This window comes from Rhinopithecus roxellana, chromosome 2 (assembly GCF_007565055.1).
Source record: "Rhinopithecus roxellana isolate Shanxi Qingling chromosome 2, ASM756505v1, whole genome shotgun sequence".
Lineage (NCBI taxonomy): Eukaryota > Metazoa > Chordata > Mammalia > Primates > Cercopithecidae > Rhinopithecus > Rhinopithecus roxellana.
Window position 1 is genome coordinate 190,982,181 of NC_044550.1, and position 16,305 is coordinate 190,998,485.

Sequence of the window (16,305 nt, forward strand, 5' to 3'; positions counted from 1 at the left end):
TGCAGGAGAACTTCCCCAACCTAGTGGGCAGGCCAACATTCAAATTCAGGAAATACGGAGAACGCCAAAAATACTCCTCGAGAAGAGCAACTCCAAGACACATAATTGCCAGATTCACCAAAGTTGAAATGAAGGAAAAAATCTTAAGGGCAGCCAGAGAGAAAGGTCGGGTTACCCACAAAGGGAAGCCCATCAGACTAACAGCAGATCTCTCGGCAGAAACTCTACAAGCCAGAAGAGAGTGGGGGCCAATAGTCAACATTCTTTTTTTTTTTTTTTTTTTTTGAGACGGAGTCTTGCTCTGCTGCCCAGGCTGGAGTGCAGTGGCCAGCTCTCAGCTCACTGCAAGCTCCGCCTCCCGGGTTCACGCCATTCTCCTGTCTCAGCCTCCCCAGTAGCTGGGACTACAGGCGCCCGACTCGTCGCCCGGCTAGTTTTTTGTATTTTTTAGTAGAGACGGGGTTTCACCGTATTAGCCAGGATGGTCTCGATCTCCTGACCACGTGATCCGCCCGTCTCGGCCTCCCAGAGTGCTGGGATTACAGGCTTGAGCCACCGCGCCCGGCCGTCAACATTCTTAAAAGAATTTTCAACCCAGAATTTCATATCCAGCCAAACTAAGTTTCATAAGTGAAGGAGAAATAAAATCCTTTACAGACAAGCAAATGCTTAGAGATTTTGTCACCACCAGGCCTGCCTTACAAGAGACCCTGAAGGAAGCACTAAACATGGAAAGGAACAACCGGTACCAGCCATTGCAAAAACATGCCAAAATGTAAAGACCATCGAGGCTAGGAAGAAACTGCATCAACTAACGAGCAAAATAACCAGTTAATATCATAATGGCAGGATCAAGTTCACACATAACAATATTAACCTTAAATGTTAATGGACTAAATGCTCCAATTAAAAGACACAGACTGGCAAACTGGATAAAGAGTCAAGACCCATCAGTCTGCTGTATTCAGGAGACCCATCTCACATGCAGAGACATACATAGGCTCAAAATAAAGGGATGGAGGAAGATCTACCAAGCAAATGGAGAACAAAAAAAAAGGCAGGGGTTGCAATCCTAGTCTCTGATAAAACAGACTTTAAACCATCAAAGATCAAAAGAGACAAAGAAGGCCATTACATAATGGTAAAGGGATCAATTCAACAGGAAGAGCTAACTATCCTAAATATATATGCACCCAATACAGGAGCACCCAGATTCATAAAGCAAGTCCTTAGAGACTTACAAAGAGACTTAGACTCCCACACAATAATAATGGGAGACTTCAACACTCTACTGTCAACATTAGACAGATCAATGAGACAGAAAGTTAACAAGGATATCCAGGAATTGAACTCATCTCTGCACCAAGCTGACCTAGTAGACATCTATAGAACTCTCCACCCCAAATCAACAGAATATACATTCTTCTCAGCACCACATCGCACTTATTCCAAAATTGACCACATAATTGGAAGTAAAGCACTCCTCAGCAAATGTAAAAGAACAGAAATTATAACAAACTGTCTCTCAGACCACAGTGCAATCAAACTAGAACTCAGGACTAAGAAACTCAATCAAAACCGCTCAACTACATGGAAACTGAACAACCTGCTCCTGAATGACTACGGGGTACACAACAAAATGAAGGCAGAAATAAACATGTTCTTTGAAACCAGTGAGAACAAAGATACAACATACCAGAATCTCTGGGACACATTTAAAGCAGTGTGTAGAGGGAAATTTATAGCACTAAATGCCCACAAGAGAAAGCTGGAAAGATCTAAAATTGACACTCTTAACATCACAATTAAAAGAACTAGAGAGGCAAGAGCAAACACATTCAAAAGCTAGCAGAAGGCAAGAAATAACTAAGATCAGAGCAGAACTGAAGGAGATAGAGACACAAAAAACCCTCCAAAAAATCAATGAATCCAGGAGTTGGTTTTTTGAAAAGATCAACAAAATTGACAGACCGCTAGCAAGACTAATAAAGAAGAGAGAAGAATCAAATAGATGCAATAAAAAATGATAAAGGGGATATCACCACCGACCCCACAGAAATACAAACTACCATCAGAGAATACTATAAACACCTCTACGCAAATCAACTAGAAAATCTAGAAGAAATGGATAATTTCCTGGACACTTGCACTTTTCCAAGACTAAACCAGGAAGAAGTTGAATCCCTAAACAGACCAATAGCAGGCTCTGAAATTGAGGCAATAATTAATAGCCTACCAACCAAAAAAAGTCCAGGACCAGATGGATTCACAGCCGAATTCTACCAGAGGTACAAGGAGGAGCTGGTACCATTCCTTCTGAAACTATTCCAATCAATAGAACAAGAGGGAATCCTCCCTAACTCATTTTATGAGGCCAACATCATCCTGATACCAAAGCCTGGCAGAGACACAACAAAAAAAGAGAATTTTAGACCAATATCCCTGATGAACATCGATGCAAAAATCCTCAATAAAATACTGGCAAACCGGATTCAGCAGCACATCCAAAAGCTTATCCACCATGATCAAGTGGGCTTCATCCCTGGGATGCAAGGCTGGTTCAACATTCGCAAATCAATAAACATAATCCAGCATATAAACAGAACCAAAGACAAGAACCACATGATTATCTCAATAGATGCAGAAAAGGCTTTTGACAAAATTCAACAGCCCTTCATGCTAAAAACGCTCAATAAATTCGGTATTGATGGAACGTACCTCAAAATAATAAGAGCTATTTATGACAAACCCACAGCCAATATCATACTGAATGGGCAAAAACTGGAAAAATTCCCTTTGAAAACTGGCACAAGACAGGGATGCCCTCTCTCACCGCTCCCATTCAACATAGTGTTGGAAGTTCTGTCTAGGGCAATCAGGCAAGAGAAAGAAATCAAGGGTATTCAGTTAGGAAAAGAAGAAGTCACATTGTCCCTGTTTGCAGATGACATGATTGTATATTTAGAAAACCCCATTGTCTCAGCCCAGAATCTCCTTAAGCTGATAAGCAACTTCAGCAAAGTCTCAGGATACAAAATTAATGTGCAAAAATCACAAGCATTCTTATACACCAGTAACAGACAAACAGAGAGCCAAATCATGAATGAACTTCCATTCACAATTGCTTCAAAGAGAATAAAATACCTAGGAATCCAACTTACAAGGGATGTAAGGGACCTCTTCAAGGAGAACTACAAACCACTGCTCAGTGAAATCAAAGAGGACACAAACAAATGGAAGAACATACCATGCTCATGGATAGGAAGAATCAATATCGTGAAAATGGCCATACTGCCCAAGGTTATTTATAGATTCAATGCCATCCCCATCAAGCCACCAATGAGTTTCTTCACAGAATTGGAGAAAACTGCTTTAAAGTTCATATGGAACCAAAAAAGAGCCCGCATTGCCAAGACAATCCTAAGTCAAAAGAACAAAGCTGGAGGCATCATGCTACCTGACTTCAAACTATACTACAAGGCTACAGTAACCAAAACAGCATGGTACTGGTACCAAAACAGAGAAATAGACCAATGGAACAGAACAGAGTCCTCAGAAATAATACCACACATCTACAGCCATCTGATCTTTGACAAACCTGAGAGAAACAAGAAATGGGGAAAGGATTCCCTATTTAATAAAAGGTGCTGGGAAAATTGGCTAGCCATAAGTAGAAGCTGAAACTGGATCCTTTCCTTACTCCTTATATGAAGATTAATTCAAGATGGATTAGAGACTTAAATGTTAGACCTAATACCATAAAAACCCTAGAAGAAAACCTAGGTAGTACCATTCAGGACATAGGCATGGGCAAGGACTTCATGTCTAAAACACCAAAAGCAATGGCAGCAAAAGCCCAAATTGACAAATGGGATCTAATTAAACTAAAGAGCTTCTGCACAGCAAAAGAAATTACCATCAGAGTGAACAGGCAACCTACAGAATGGGAGAAAATTTTTGCAATCTACTCATCTGACAGAGGGCTCATATCCAGAACCTACAAAGAACTCAAACAAATTTACAAGAAAAAAACAACCCCATCAAAAAGTGGGCAAAGGATATGAACAGACATTTCTCAAAAGAAGACATTCATACAGCCAACAGACACATGAAAACATGCTCATCATCACTGGCCATCAGAGAAATGCAAATCAAAACCACAATGAGATACCATCTCACACCAGTTAGAATGGCAATCATTAAAAAGTCAGGAAACAACAGGTGCTGGAGAGGATGTGGAGAAATAGGAACACTTTTACACTGTTGTTGGGATTGTAAACTAGTTCAACCATTATGGAAAACAGTATGGCAATTCCTCAAGGATCTAGAACTAGATGTACCATATGACCCAGCCATCCCACTACTGGGTATATACCCAAAGGATTATAAATCATGCTGCGATAAAGACACATGCACACGTATGTTTATTGCAGCACTGTTCACAATAGCAAAGACTTGGAATCACCCCAAATGTCCATCTGTGACAGACTGGATTAAGAAAATGTGGCACATATACACCATGGAATACTATGCAGCCATAAAACAGGATGAGTTTGCATCCTTTGTAGGGACATGGATGCAGCTGGAAACCATCATTCTTAGCAAAGTATCACCAGAACAGAAAACCAAACACCGCATGTTCTCACTCATAGGTGGGAACTGAACAATGAGATCACTTGGACTCGGAAAGGGGCCTATCCTGGGGAGGGGGAAGGGGGGAGGAATTGCATTGGGAGTTATACCTGATATAAATGATGAATTGATGGGTGCTGACGAGTTGATGGGTGCAGCACACCAACATGGCACAAGTATACATATGTAACAAACCTGCACATTATGCACATGTACCCTAGAACTTAAAGTATAATAAAAAAAAAAAAAAAAGAAAAGAAAAACATTTCCAACCTAGAATTTCATGTCCAGCCGGAGGTACAAGGAAGAGTTTGTACCATTTCTATTGAAACTGTTCCAAAAAAATGAAAAGGAGGAACTCCTCCCTAACTCAGTTTATAAGTCCACTATCATCCTCATACCTAAAACGGACATAGATACAACAAAAAAAGAAAACTTCAGGCCAATATCCCTGTTGAACATTGATGCAAAAATCGTCAACAAAATACTGGCAAACCAAATCCAGAAGCATAGAAAAAGCTTATCCACCACAGTCAAGTGGGCTTCATCGCCAGGATGCAAGGTTGGTTCAAATCAATAAATGTGATTCATCACAGAAATGGAACTAAAGACAAAAACCACATGATTATCTAAGTAGATGCCGAAAAAGCCTTTGATAAAACTCAACATCCCTTCATGTTAAAAACTCTCAATAAACTAGGTATTGAAGATACATACCTCAAAATAATAAGATATATATGACAAACGTACAGCTAACATCATACTGAATGGGCAAAAGCTGGAAGCATTCCCCTTGAAAACCATTACAAGACAAGGATGCCCTCTCTCTCACCACTCCTATTCACCATAATATTGGATTTTCTGGCCAGGGCAGTCTGGCTAGATAAAGTATATACAAATAGGAAGAGAAGAAGTCAAATTATCTTTGTTTGCAGATGATATGATCCTATATTTGGAAAACTCCATCGTCTCAGCCCAAAAGCTTCTTAAGCGGATAAGCAACTTCAGCAAAGTTGTGCAATGTGCAAAAATTGCTAGCATTCCTATACACCAACAACAGGCAAGAAGAGAGCCGAATCATGAATGAACTCCCATTCATAGTCACTTCAAAGAGAATAAAATACCTAGGAATACAGCTAACAATGGAAGTGATGGACCTCTTTAAGGAGAACTAAAAAGCACTGCTCAAGGAAATCAGAGAGGACACAAACAAATGGAAAAACATTTCATGCATATGGATAGGATGAGTCAATATTGTGAAAATGGTCGTACTGCCGAAAGTAATTTATAGATTCAATGTTATTCCCATAAAACTACCACTGACACTCTTTACAACATTAGAAAAATCGATTTTCAAATTCACGTGGAACCAAAAAGAGCCCAAATAGCCAAGACAGTCCTAAGCAAAAAGAAAAAAGCTGAAGGCATCGCACTGCCTGACTTCAAACTATACTACAAGGCTACAATAACTAACACAACATTGTACTGTTATAGAAACAGACACATAGACCAATGAAACAGAATAGATAACTCAGAAATAAGACCACACACCTACAACCATCTGATCTTTGACAAACTTGACAAAAAACAATGGGGAAAGGATTCCCTATTTAATAAATGGTGCTGAGAAAATTGGTTCGCCATATGCAGAAAATTTAAACTGGACCCCTTCTTTACACCTTATACAAAAATTAACTCTAGATGGATTAAAGACGTAAATGTAAAACCCAAAACTATAAAAACCCTAGAAGAAAATCTAGACAATACCATTCAGGACATAGGCTCTAGCAAAGATTTCATGATGAAAACTCCAAAAGCAATTGCAACAAAAGCAAAAATGGATAAATATGATCTAATTAAACTAAAGAGCTTCTTCTGCACAGCAAAAGAAACTACCATCAGAGTAAACAGACAGAATGGGGAAAAGTTTTTGAAATCTATCCATCTGGCAGAGATGTAATATCCAGAGTCTACAAGGAATTTAAATTTACAAGAAAAAAAAATCTCATTAAAAAGTGGGCAAAGGACATGAACAGACACTTCTCAAAAGAAGACATTTATGTGGCCAACAAACAGATGAAAAAAGCTCAGCATCACTGATCATCAGAGAAATGCAAATCAAAACCACAATTAGATACTATTTCACAACAGTCAGGATGGCTATTATTAAAAAGTCAAGAAACGACAGATGCTGGCGAAGTTGCAGAGAAAAAGGAATGCTTTCACATTGTTGGTAGGACCATAAATGAGTTCACCCATTGTAGAAGACAGTGTTGTGGGAATTCCTCAAAAATCTAGAAGCAAAAATACTGTTTGACCCAGCAATCCCATTACTGGGTATATACCCAAAGGAACATAAATCATTCTATTGTAAAGATACATGCATGCGTATGTTCATTGTAGCACTATTCACAATAGCAAAGACATGGAATCAACCTAAATGCCCATCAATGATAGACTGGATAAAGAAAGTATGATACATATACACCATGGAATGCTGTGCTGCCACAAAAAGGGACATGGATGGAGCTGGAAGCTGTTATCCCCAGCATACTAATGCAGGAACAAAAAAGCAAACACTGCATTTTCTCACTTATCAGTGGGAGCTGAACAATGAGAACACATGAACACAGGGAGGGAAACAACACACACTGGGACCTGTTGGTGGGGACAGCAGGAGGGAGGGCATCAGGAAGAATAGCTAATGGATGCTGGGCTTAATACCTAGGTGATGGGTTGATGTGTGCAGCAAACCACCATGGCAGACATTTACCTATGTAACAAACATGCACATCCTACAGAACTTAAAATAAAAGGTTGAAGAAAAAGAAAAGACAAGAGTAACCAGTATTAGATACATAGATAGATCATAATAGTAGATTGATATTTTCTTCAGATTTGTTTTGATTCTTATTACTTAGAGAAAATATTTTTTATTATTTAATTGAACAAATAAGACAGCTAACTTTCAAAATTAGAATCACGTAGTTTTTATTTGCTCACCTATTGTGTTGTGTTTGTTGTATCTCATGATGATTCCTAAATAACCTGAACCATGGTCTTGCCTATAGAGCCAAGAGAAACTGAGAACTCTCCTAGCTTAATCTCACCCATCCTGTAAGAAAGTGCCAAGATATACATAGAGTCATAAACAATTTTTAGTGGCAGTATTCTAACAAATCCTCAAAATGTAGACATTATTTCATGTAATATTTTCCTCTCTATAACATAACTCATTCTGTATTTCAGAGTAGAAATTGCAACTGTATCTTGGAAAACATAAAAGAAGATCCTATAATCCCTTCCATAGTTACTTATTCAGAACTTTAAAAACATATGACCCCAAATTAGGTGATGAGCAAATTACAAGGATATGTGGGTAAAAATTACCAGACTTATTGAATTTATACTTCTGTTTAGAACGTTAGGTATTTGAATATATAATAATAAAAACATTTCAGTGAACGTTTGATGAATGAAGAAGTTAAGTAGTACAAATAGAGGATATATTGAGGCATAGAAATGATTTGACCTGATGCTTTTTGATGATTGAGTGCCTTTCAGAAGAGAGGGACAGCTTGATGAAAGAAAATAGCAAGAAACTGGGACTGAAAGACACATTTATTTACTGAGAATGAGACAAGAATTGTAGGAGTATGAGGACAATTATAAAGACTCACAGTAATTGTTGTGAGGAGTATGTTGGAGAAATGACAGAAGATGAAGAGTTGGATCACCAAGCAACATAGTGCTTAATCATTGCATTCAGGAAAACACTGAGGGTTAGCTAAGGTACTGCTTGCTAGGATCCGCATATATATGGCCCTTCGCCTGAAGAATTCTTTAATTAGGGAAATTGCTGTCTAGATAAATTAATATAACAGAAATGTGTATTTTTTGGCAAACATCATGGAGGAAGGAAGGACCAAATGCTGATAAGGGTGTATCAGAAAGAGTTTGAATAAACAAAATGTGATAAAGAACTTAGAATAGCACTTGGCACTTAGTAAGCACTCAAATATTAGGTATTAGAATTGATACATATATGCACTCAGTAAGCAAATATTAGGTATTAGAATTTACACATATCTACCTAGGAGTAAAAAATGAATAAGAACAGAACGTAAGTGAGGGGATAAAGTCATTTAAGGAAAGTGAGCTCAAGGAACAGTGATGTGTAAGAGGGCTGTGGTTTAGAATTCAAATGATAAAAGCAGAGAGAGTAGTAGTTTAATGTTTTGGAAATAGCATTGAAAAGTAAGCTAAACACCATCTACTACTGGATCAAAGGAATGAATGAATTTGAGATTTCAAAATAATAATGGCAACAAAAAGCCATATGCAAATGAAGTTAGAGAATCAGGGAAATGAAAAGCATAATGTAAGACAGCAGAAGCTTTCCTGGTAGTAGATGGAAGATAGAGACAACAGGGATGGGAAGAGGCACTTGATAGCTGGGTTGGGAGGTGGGTGATATTATATACACACAGTACACACATACATATATGTATGTATGTATATGGCTGTAGGTAGGGTCATCAGTGATGAAGCTTAGGTAAGGGATGATTGTAGATTTGAGTTAGGAGGCAGAGAGAAGTACTTAATTAAGTTGGAGAAAAGAAAATGTAATCTGTGCGCTATATATTTTAGAGAAGGATAGCTCAGGGAGGAAAGGTACAAGCCTACAGGTAGGCACTAAGTGTACAAAGACACATATAGTTTACAAAGACACATATAGTTTATTCTTCCAAAATACAAATACATGGTTTTTTGTTTTGTTTTGTTTTGTTTTGTTTTGTTTTTGAGTCAGTCTCTGTCGTCCAGGCTGGAATGTAGTGGCGCCATCTCGGCTCACTGCAACCTCCGCCTCCTGGGTTCAAGTGATTCTCCTTCCACAGCCTCTTGAGTAGCTGGGATTACAGGTGCCCACCACCACACCCAGCTAATTTTTTGTATTTTTAGTAGAGATGGGGTTTCTCCATGTTGGCCAGGTTAGTCCTGAACTCCAGACCTCAGGTCATTCACCCACCTTAGCCTCCCAAAGTGCTGGGATTAAGGCATGAACCACTGTGCCTCTCCCAAATATATGTTAATTAATATGTTCTGGTATAACTGATCCACAAATCCTTAATACTTTACTTCCCATCTCTTCATTCATATCATTCTTTCATTCTCTTTCTGGTGTATTCATCTTTATGTACAAAGGTCTTTTTGAGGGGCCAAATTATGTCCTTGTCTACCTTTTCTCAGTCTTGTCTTGGATGTACCTTCTGTTGACTGCTGCCTCTATTTTCTTCCTATTTTCTGTTCTAGTAGAAAACTAAAAAATATTTTTATCATAGTACTAATTGAATAGATTTTGACCCCTAAATTTCAAAAGCCCAAAAAAGATTAATTTCTCTTTCAAAACAAACAAAATCTGCTTTTTATCTGTTTGGTTCGTAGTTATTTTGATAATATCTGTGGTCCCTAATAGGGGAAAAAAAATTCCATCCCACCTATACAGACTCCCTGGGATGATGATAAACTCAACATGTGTACAAAAAGATTAATCACTGTAAGACAGAATATTTGAAAGATAGACAGGCAGAATGTTTTCAAATCAGTGGAAAGAGAAGTGGAAACAGAAGTAAGATATTAAGATATTAGAACATGATTTTGTGTATGCCACATTGCCCAGGCAAAAAAAATAAAAATAAAATAAAAATGCTCTCTTAATAGTAACTTTATCACCAGGGCCCCTGCAACAGAATTCACATTATTAGTTGAAGAAATTAGTCCAGTTTACTTTTTTCCCTCAAATGTGTTTTCTGAGATGTATAAACATATGTTTTGGTTCAATAATACATACAATGTTTTAATTGAATATAAAATGTTATTAATAAATGTCTACATATGCAGAATTATCCCTATCTTTCATATATCTGCCTCAGTTAAATGTAACTTAGCTAAAGATTTCTCTATCAGTGGTCAGGAAAAAGAAAATATTTTGTGACGATTTTTTTTTAAATGCACAAAATAGTTATTTTTTTCCTTAAAAAAAAAAAAAATTGTCCCAAACCCTTCTTTCCTTTAGGTGGGGAGCAGCCTATTCCTCTCTGGAATGAACATGATGGAACAGCAGATGGAGATAAGCCTAAAATCCTCCTCTATTCCCTAAACTTGCAGTTCAAGGTAACATAAATAATAATGATACTTTTATAAAAACTTTTCTAATCAATTAATATATGCTTGTTATAGAAAATTTCTATCTTACATAAATTACCAAACAGAAAATAAAAATGATCTATAACTCCATCCACTCAGAGAAAAAGCTTTAACAGTATTATTTTAATATTCTTTAGGCCTTTTTTCCTGTTAGTATTCTTATATATGCATATATTTATACATTGGATACCTTTCCATATTAGTTTATTTAGATTAGTTTTATCTTCTTGAACATCTGTATTATATATTGTACAGTTGTAACAATTTATTCAACCACTCCCTTCTGACAAACATTTTGTTTTTCTTCAAGTACTGCTGTTATAATTTACTCTGCAAGAAATATTTTATTCACTTTTCCAGTTAACTATATTACTTTTAGAAGGCTGAGGCAGGAGGATTGCTTGAGCCCAGGAGTTCGAGACCAGCCCTGGCAACATAGTGAGACTTTGTCTCTACAAAAAAATTTGAAAAAACAAAAAAATTAGCCAGGTGGGTGGCATACACCTGTAGTCTCAGTTACTTTGGAGGCTAAGGCAGGAGGATTGCTTCAGTCTGGAAGTTCAAGGCTACAGTGAGCTCTGATTGTGCCACTGCACTCCAGCCTGGGCAACAGAGTGAGACCTGTCTTAAAAAACAAAACAAAACAAAGACTATATTATTTTAATAGAAAACTTAATATTTCCAATGTTTAAGATACTGGTGTTCATAAAAGTTATTTAATTGCATTTAATGTATTCAATCCATTGTACACTAAATTTTAAATACAAAATATCAAAATGAAACATAATGGGTTAAAAATTGCAACTAACATGAGAAATTAATGTTGCCAGTTTTATCAGTTCATTAGACATATCCTATATAGGCATACCTTGTTTTATTGCACTTCACTTTATTGTATTTCACAGGTTGAGGTTTTTTTCACGAATTGAAGGTGCCATTTTTCCAATAGCATATATTCGCTTTCTGTGTGTCATATTTTACTAATTCGCACAATATTTCAAACTTTTTCATTAGTATTATATGTCTGTTATAATGATCTGTGATCAGAAATCTTTGATGTTGCTACGGTAATTGTTTAGGGGGCACCAGGAACTGCACCAATGTAGAATAGCATACTGAATCGTTAAATGTCATTGCACATCTCTCACTTTCAATCAAAAGCTAGAAATGATTAAGCTTGGTGAGGAAGGTATGTCAAAAGCCAAGAAAGGTTGAAAGCTAGGTCTCTTGCACCAGTTAGCCAAGTTGTGAATGCAAAGGTGAAGTTCTTAAACGAAATTAAAAGTGCTACTCCAATGAACACAGGAATGATAAGAAAGCCAAACAGCCTCATTGAAGATATGGAGAAAGTTTGAATGGTGTGGATAGACCAGCCACAACGTTCCCCTAAGTTAAAGCCTAATCCAGAGCAACGCCCTAATTTTCTTCAATTCTGTGAAGGCTGGGAGAGGTGAGGAAGCTGCAAAGAAAAACTTGGAAGCTAGCAGAGATTGGTTCATAATGTTTAAGGAAAGAAGCTGTCTTCGTAACATAAAAGTGCAAACTGAGGATCAAGCTAGAATAATTGATGAAGGTGGTTACACAAAACGACAGATTTTTCCATGTAGCCTTCTGTGGGAAACAGATGCTAGCTAGGACTTTCATAGCTAGAGAGAAATCAATGCCTGGCTTCAAAGGATAGGCTGACTCTTGTTAGGGTCAAGTGCAGCTGGTGACTTCAAGTGGAAGCCAGTGCTCATTTACCATTCTGATAATCCTAGGGCCCTTAAGAATTATGCTAAATCTCTGCCTATGCTCTATCAGTGGGACAACAAAGTCTTGATGACAGCACATCTTTTTACAACATGGTTCACTGAATATTTTAAGTCCACTATGAGTCTACTGCTCAGAACAAAGAATCCTTTTAAAATATTACTGCCCGCTGACAATGCACCTGGTCACTAAAGGCTCTGGTGAAAATTCACAAGGAAATTAACATTTTCATGCCTAACACATTTCTTCTGCAGCTCATGAATTGAGTAATTTCAACTTTCAAGTGTATGATTTAAGAAATACATTTTGTAAGGCTACAGCTGTCATAGATAGTGATTCCTCAGATGGATCTGGGCTAAGTAAATTGAAAACCTTCTGGAAGGGAGAACATTTTGATTCATGAGAGGTCAAAATGTCAACATTACTAGGACTTTGGAACAAGTTGGTTCAACTCTCATGGATGACTTTGAGGGACTCAAGACTTCAGTGGAGGAAGTAAATGCAGCTAGGGTGGAAATAGCAAGGAAACTAGAATTAAACATGGAGCCTGAAGATGAGACTGAATTGCTGCAATCTCATGATAAAACTTGAGTGGGTTAAGAGTTACTTCTTATGGATGAGCAAAGAAATTATATCTTCAGATAGAATCTACTCCTGGTGAAGATGCTGTAAACACTGTTGAAATGACAGAGGATTTAGAATGTTCCATAAACTTAGTTGATGAAGCAGGGGCAGGGTTTGGAAAGGACTGACTGTAAATTTGGAAGAGGTTCTGCTGTGGGTAAAATGCTATCAAACAGCATCACATGCTACAGAGAAGTCTTTCATAAAAGGAAGAGTCAATCAATTACACAAACCTCATTGTTATTTTATTTTAAGAAACTGCCACAGTCACCCCAGCCTTCAACAACCACTACCATGATCAGTCAGCAGCCATCAACATCAAGGCAAGACCCTCCACACTAAAAGCTCAGATGATTGTTGGCATTTTTTAGCAATAAAGTTTTGTTTTGTTTTTGAGACGGAGTCTCGCTCTGTCTCCAGGCTGGAGTGCAGTTGCGTGATCTCGGCTCACTGCAACCTCCTCCTCCCTGGTTCAAGCTATTCCCCTGCCTCCGCCAACTGAGTAGCTGGGATTACAGGCATGCACCACCATGCCCAGCTAATTTTGTATTTTAGTAGAGACAGGGTTTCACCATGTTGGCCAAGCTGGCCTCAAACTCCTGACCTCAAGTGATCCACCTGCCTCAGCCTCCCAAAGTGGTGGGATTACAGGCGTAAGCCACCATGCCTGGCCAAAGTATTTTTTAAATTAAGGTATATACAATGTTTTTTAGACATAATGGTATTACACATTTAATGGACTATAGTATAACTTTTTATATGCACTGGGAAACAAAAATTTGTGTGACCCACTTTATTGCAATGGTCTGGAACCAAACCCACATTATCTCCATGGTTTAAAACATGGCTATTTTATTTGTCATATACTGAAAGACTACATTTGAGTAGAAAGACTACATTTGAGTAGGCATATGTTGTTAAGATTCATTTTTTCCCTCCTAACATATAATCTGCTAGGGTATTCAAGTAACGGCCACTACTCCATCAATGAGAGCTGTAAGATTTGAAACTGGATTGATTGAATTGGAACTTTCTAACCGACTTCAAACCAAAGCTTCACCAGGAAGTAGCAGCTATCTGAAACTATTTGGCAAATGCCAGGTGGATTTAAATCTGGCATTAGGACAAATTGTCAAACATCAGGTGAGTACAGAATATGTTGATGTTAGAACTATGGCTTTTAAATTTCGCACATCAATTTTAACTATTTTAACTTACGTATTATTATATTTACAAAAATATTTAGTTTAAGTTCCTAGTTTCTGATTATAAATTCAATGAAACTCATTTACCTTGGCCTTTTGTTGAATATCGTATGTGTGTGTTGTGATGATTTAGTGCAGATGCGCTCACATAAAAATCCAGTATCTTCATGAGCATTTGCTTGTATCTTTTTTTATTTTAATCAGTTCTTAAAATGTTAAGTGTACACCTTTCCTGTAGAATATTAGCAAGTTCTGCATATAGTAATGTTAAATAAAGTTAAAAAACGCAGTTAGATTCTCTGTTGTATGAAAATGAATGTTCACAGCTTATTGGAGATTTTTTTTGTTTTTATTTTGCCAAAAATTATTATGTAGATTTTAGTCTTTTTTACTCTTTGAAGAACCAAATAGAAAAATGCCAGTCACAGTTTCAAAACTGAATTGCTGCATTAAAGATGTGAGGAAAACATGAACAAAAATTTCTTGTCATCTCTACTAAAAGTAATTTTTTCAAATGGAAACATTTTTAGAGGTTCTAATTATTTTAAAATATTTAATACATTGCCATTTAGAATATGGACCTCATCCTAACTTTTATATAAAGTTTATCTATGACTTCATATTTACCTCTTGCATGGCTTTTTTTATATTAATTTCAAGTGTTTATGGTACTGAGTATAAGGAATATACATTAACAGCTGAAATTGAGAAAAATGTAATATAGTTTTTTTGGTGAATAATTCCATTAATAGTGTTTAGTTTTATATTAAAACTTTTCCCATTATTTTATTTTATTGAGCTTTAAATTTTATTTTAGGTTTATGAAGAAGCTGGTTCTGATTTTCATCAGGTTGCCTATTTTAAAACCAGAATTGGATTAAGAAATGCCCTCCGAGAAGAAATCAGTGGTTCTTCAGATAGGGAAGCTGTGCTTATTACTTTGAATAGACCAATTGTTTATGCACAGCCTGTGGCGTTTGATAGAGGTAAGATAAAGTCAATGACTACCATCCTCTGGGATCTAGGAATGTTTTGTTAATGCTAGATAAAAATCTTGTAGTTTACTGGTGTAAATGCTTGACAGCGAAATGGTTCCTAAATCTGAAATGTGCGTATCCAAAAAAAAAAAAAAAAAAATTCTTGCTTTTTCCCTTCAGTTTTAAAAGTTATTTAGCATTTTAAAATTATTTTGCCTTCTGCATGGATACATAGGAGTGTCTGATTCAGATTATATAATTGTAATGCTGAATTTTTTTGTTTTGATAATTAATGCACCCATTTGTATTTTGGCACTGTGTTTATTTTTATATTCTATAAATATTTATCATATACTGTCTAGAAGTGGATTACAAAAATAACAGTATCCCTGCTCTCAAGGACCTGTCAGTCCAGTGGAAAAGAAAACAAAGTAGACTACACAGTGGAGTTAGAGATGTGTTCTTGGTTCTGAGGAATTCTCTACCTTTGCCTACACTTCTTAGAGGAGAAACTAATTATTGATTTGACTTTTAATTAGGAGTTCACCAGGGAGATAAGGAAATGAAATTTACTTTTATATATACCAGGGCCTAGAATAGTCCCTGGCATACAATCAGAACCAAATAAACACTGAATGAGACAGAATATGAATGAATGTGTTTAAACACATAAGTCTAAGAAAATATAGCAGTAGGTTCATAGAAGAAAATAATGGCAAAGAAGGCTCAACAGGTAGAAAAGGTCTAATTAATGTGGATTGGGCAAATATATTTGAACTGTATTTTAGAAGTAATGAGGAGCCGTTTAAGAAGCCATTTAAGATCTCCATCAGTGATGGACATAGGCTAGTAACAGAATCCCGTTAGAAAATTGCCGTTTTGGAGATTAGAGATAACATTTTATTTTG

At 36.8% G+C, this 16,305-nt stretch overlaps 1 protein-coding gene across 8 annotated transcripts in view; it reads left to right on the plus strand.

Annotated features, from left to right (window-relative positions):
• The window catches only part of KIAA1109 (KIAA1109 ortholog), a 225,219-nt gene that overhangs the window by 152,695 nt on the left and 56,219 nt on the right, over positions 1-16,305 (plus strand). For all 8 annotated transcript variants that reach the window (XM_030925315.1, XM_030925337.1, XM_030925343.1 and 5 more), the window contains 3 exons: positions 10,709-10,806; positions 14,173-14,358; positions 15,238-15,406. In XM_030925315.1, the coding sequence (XP_030781175.1) occupies positions 10,709-10,806; positions 14,173-14,358; positions 15,238-15,406 (453 nt within the window). The remainder of the gene's footprint in view (positions 1-10,708; positions 10,807-14,172; positions 14,359-15,237; positions 15,407-16,305) is intronic.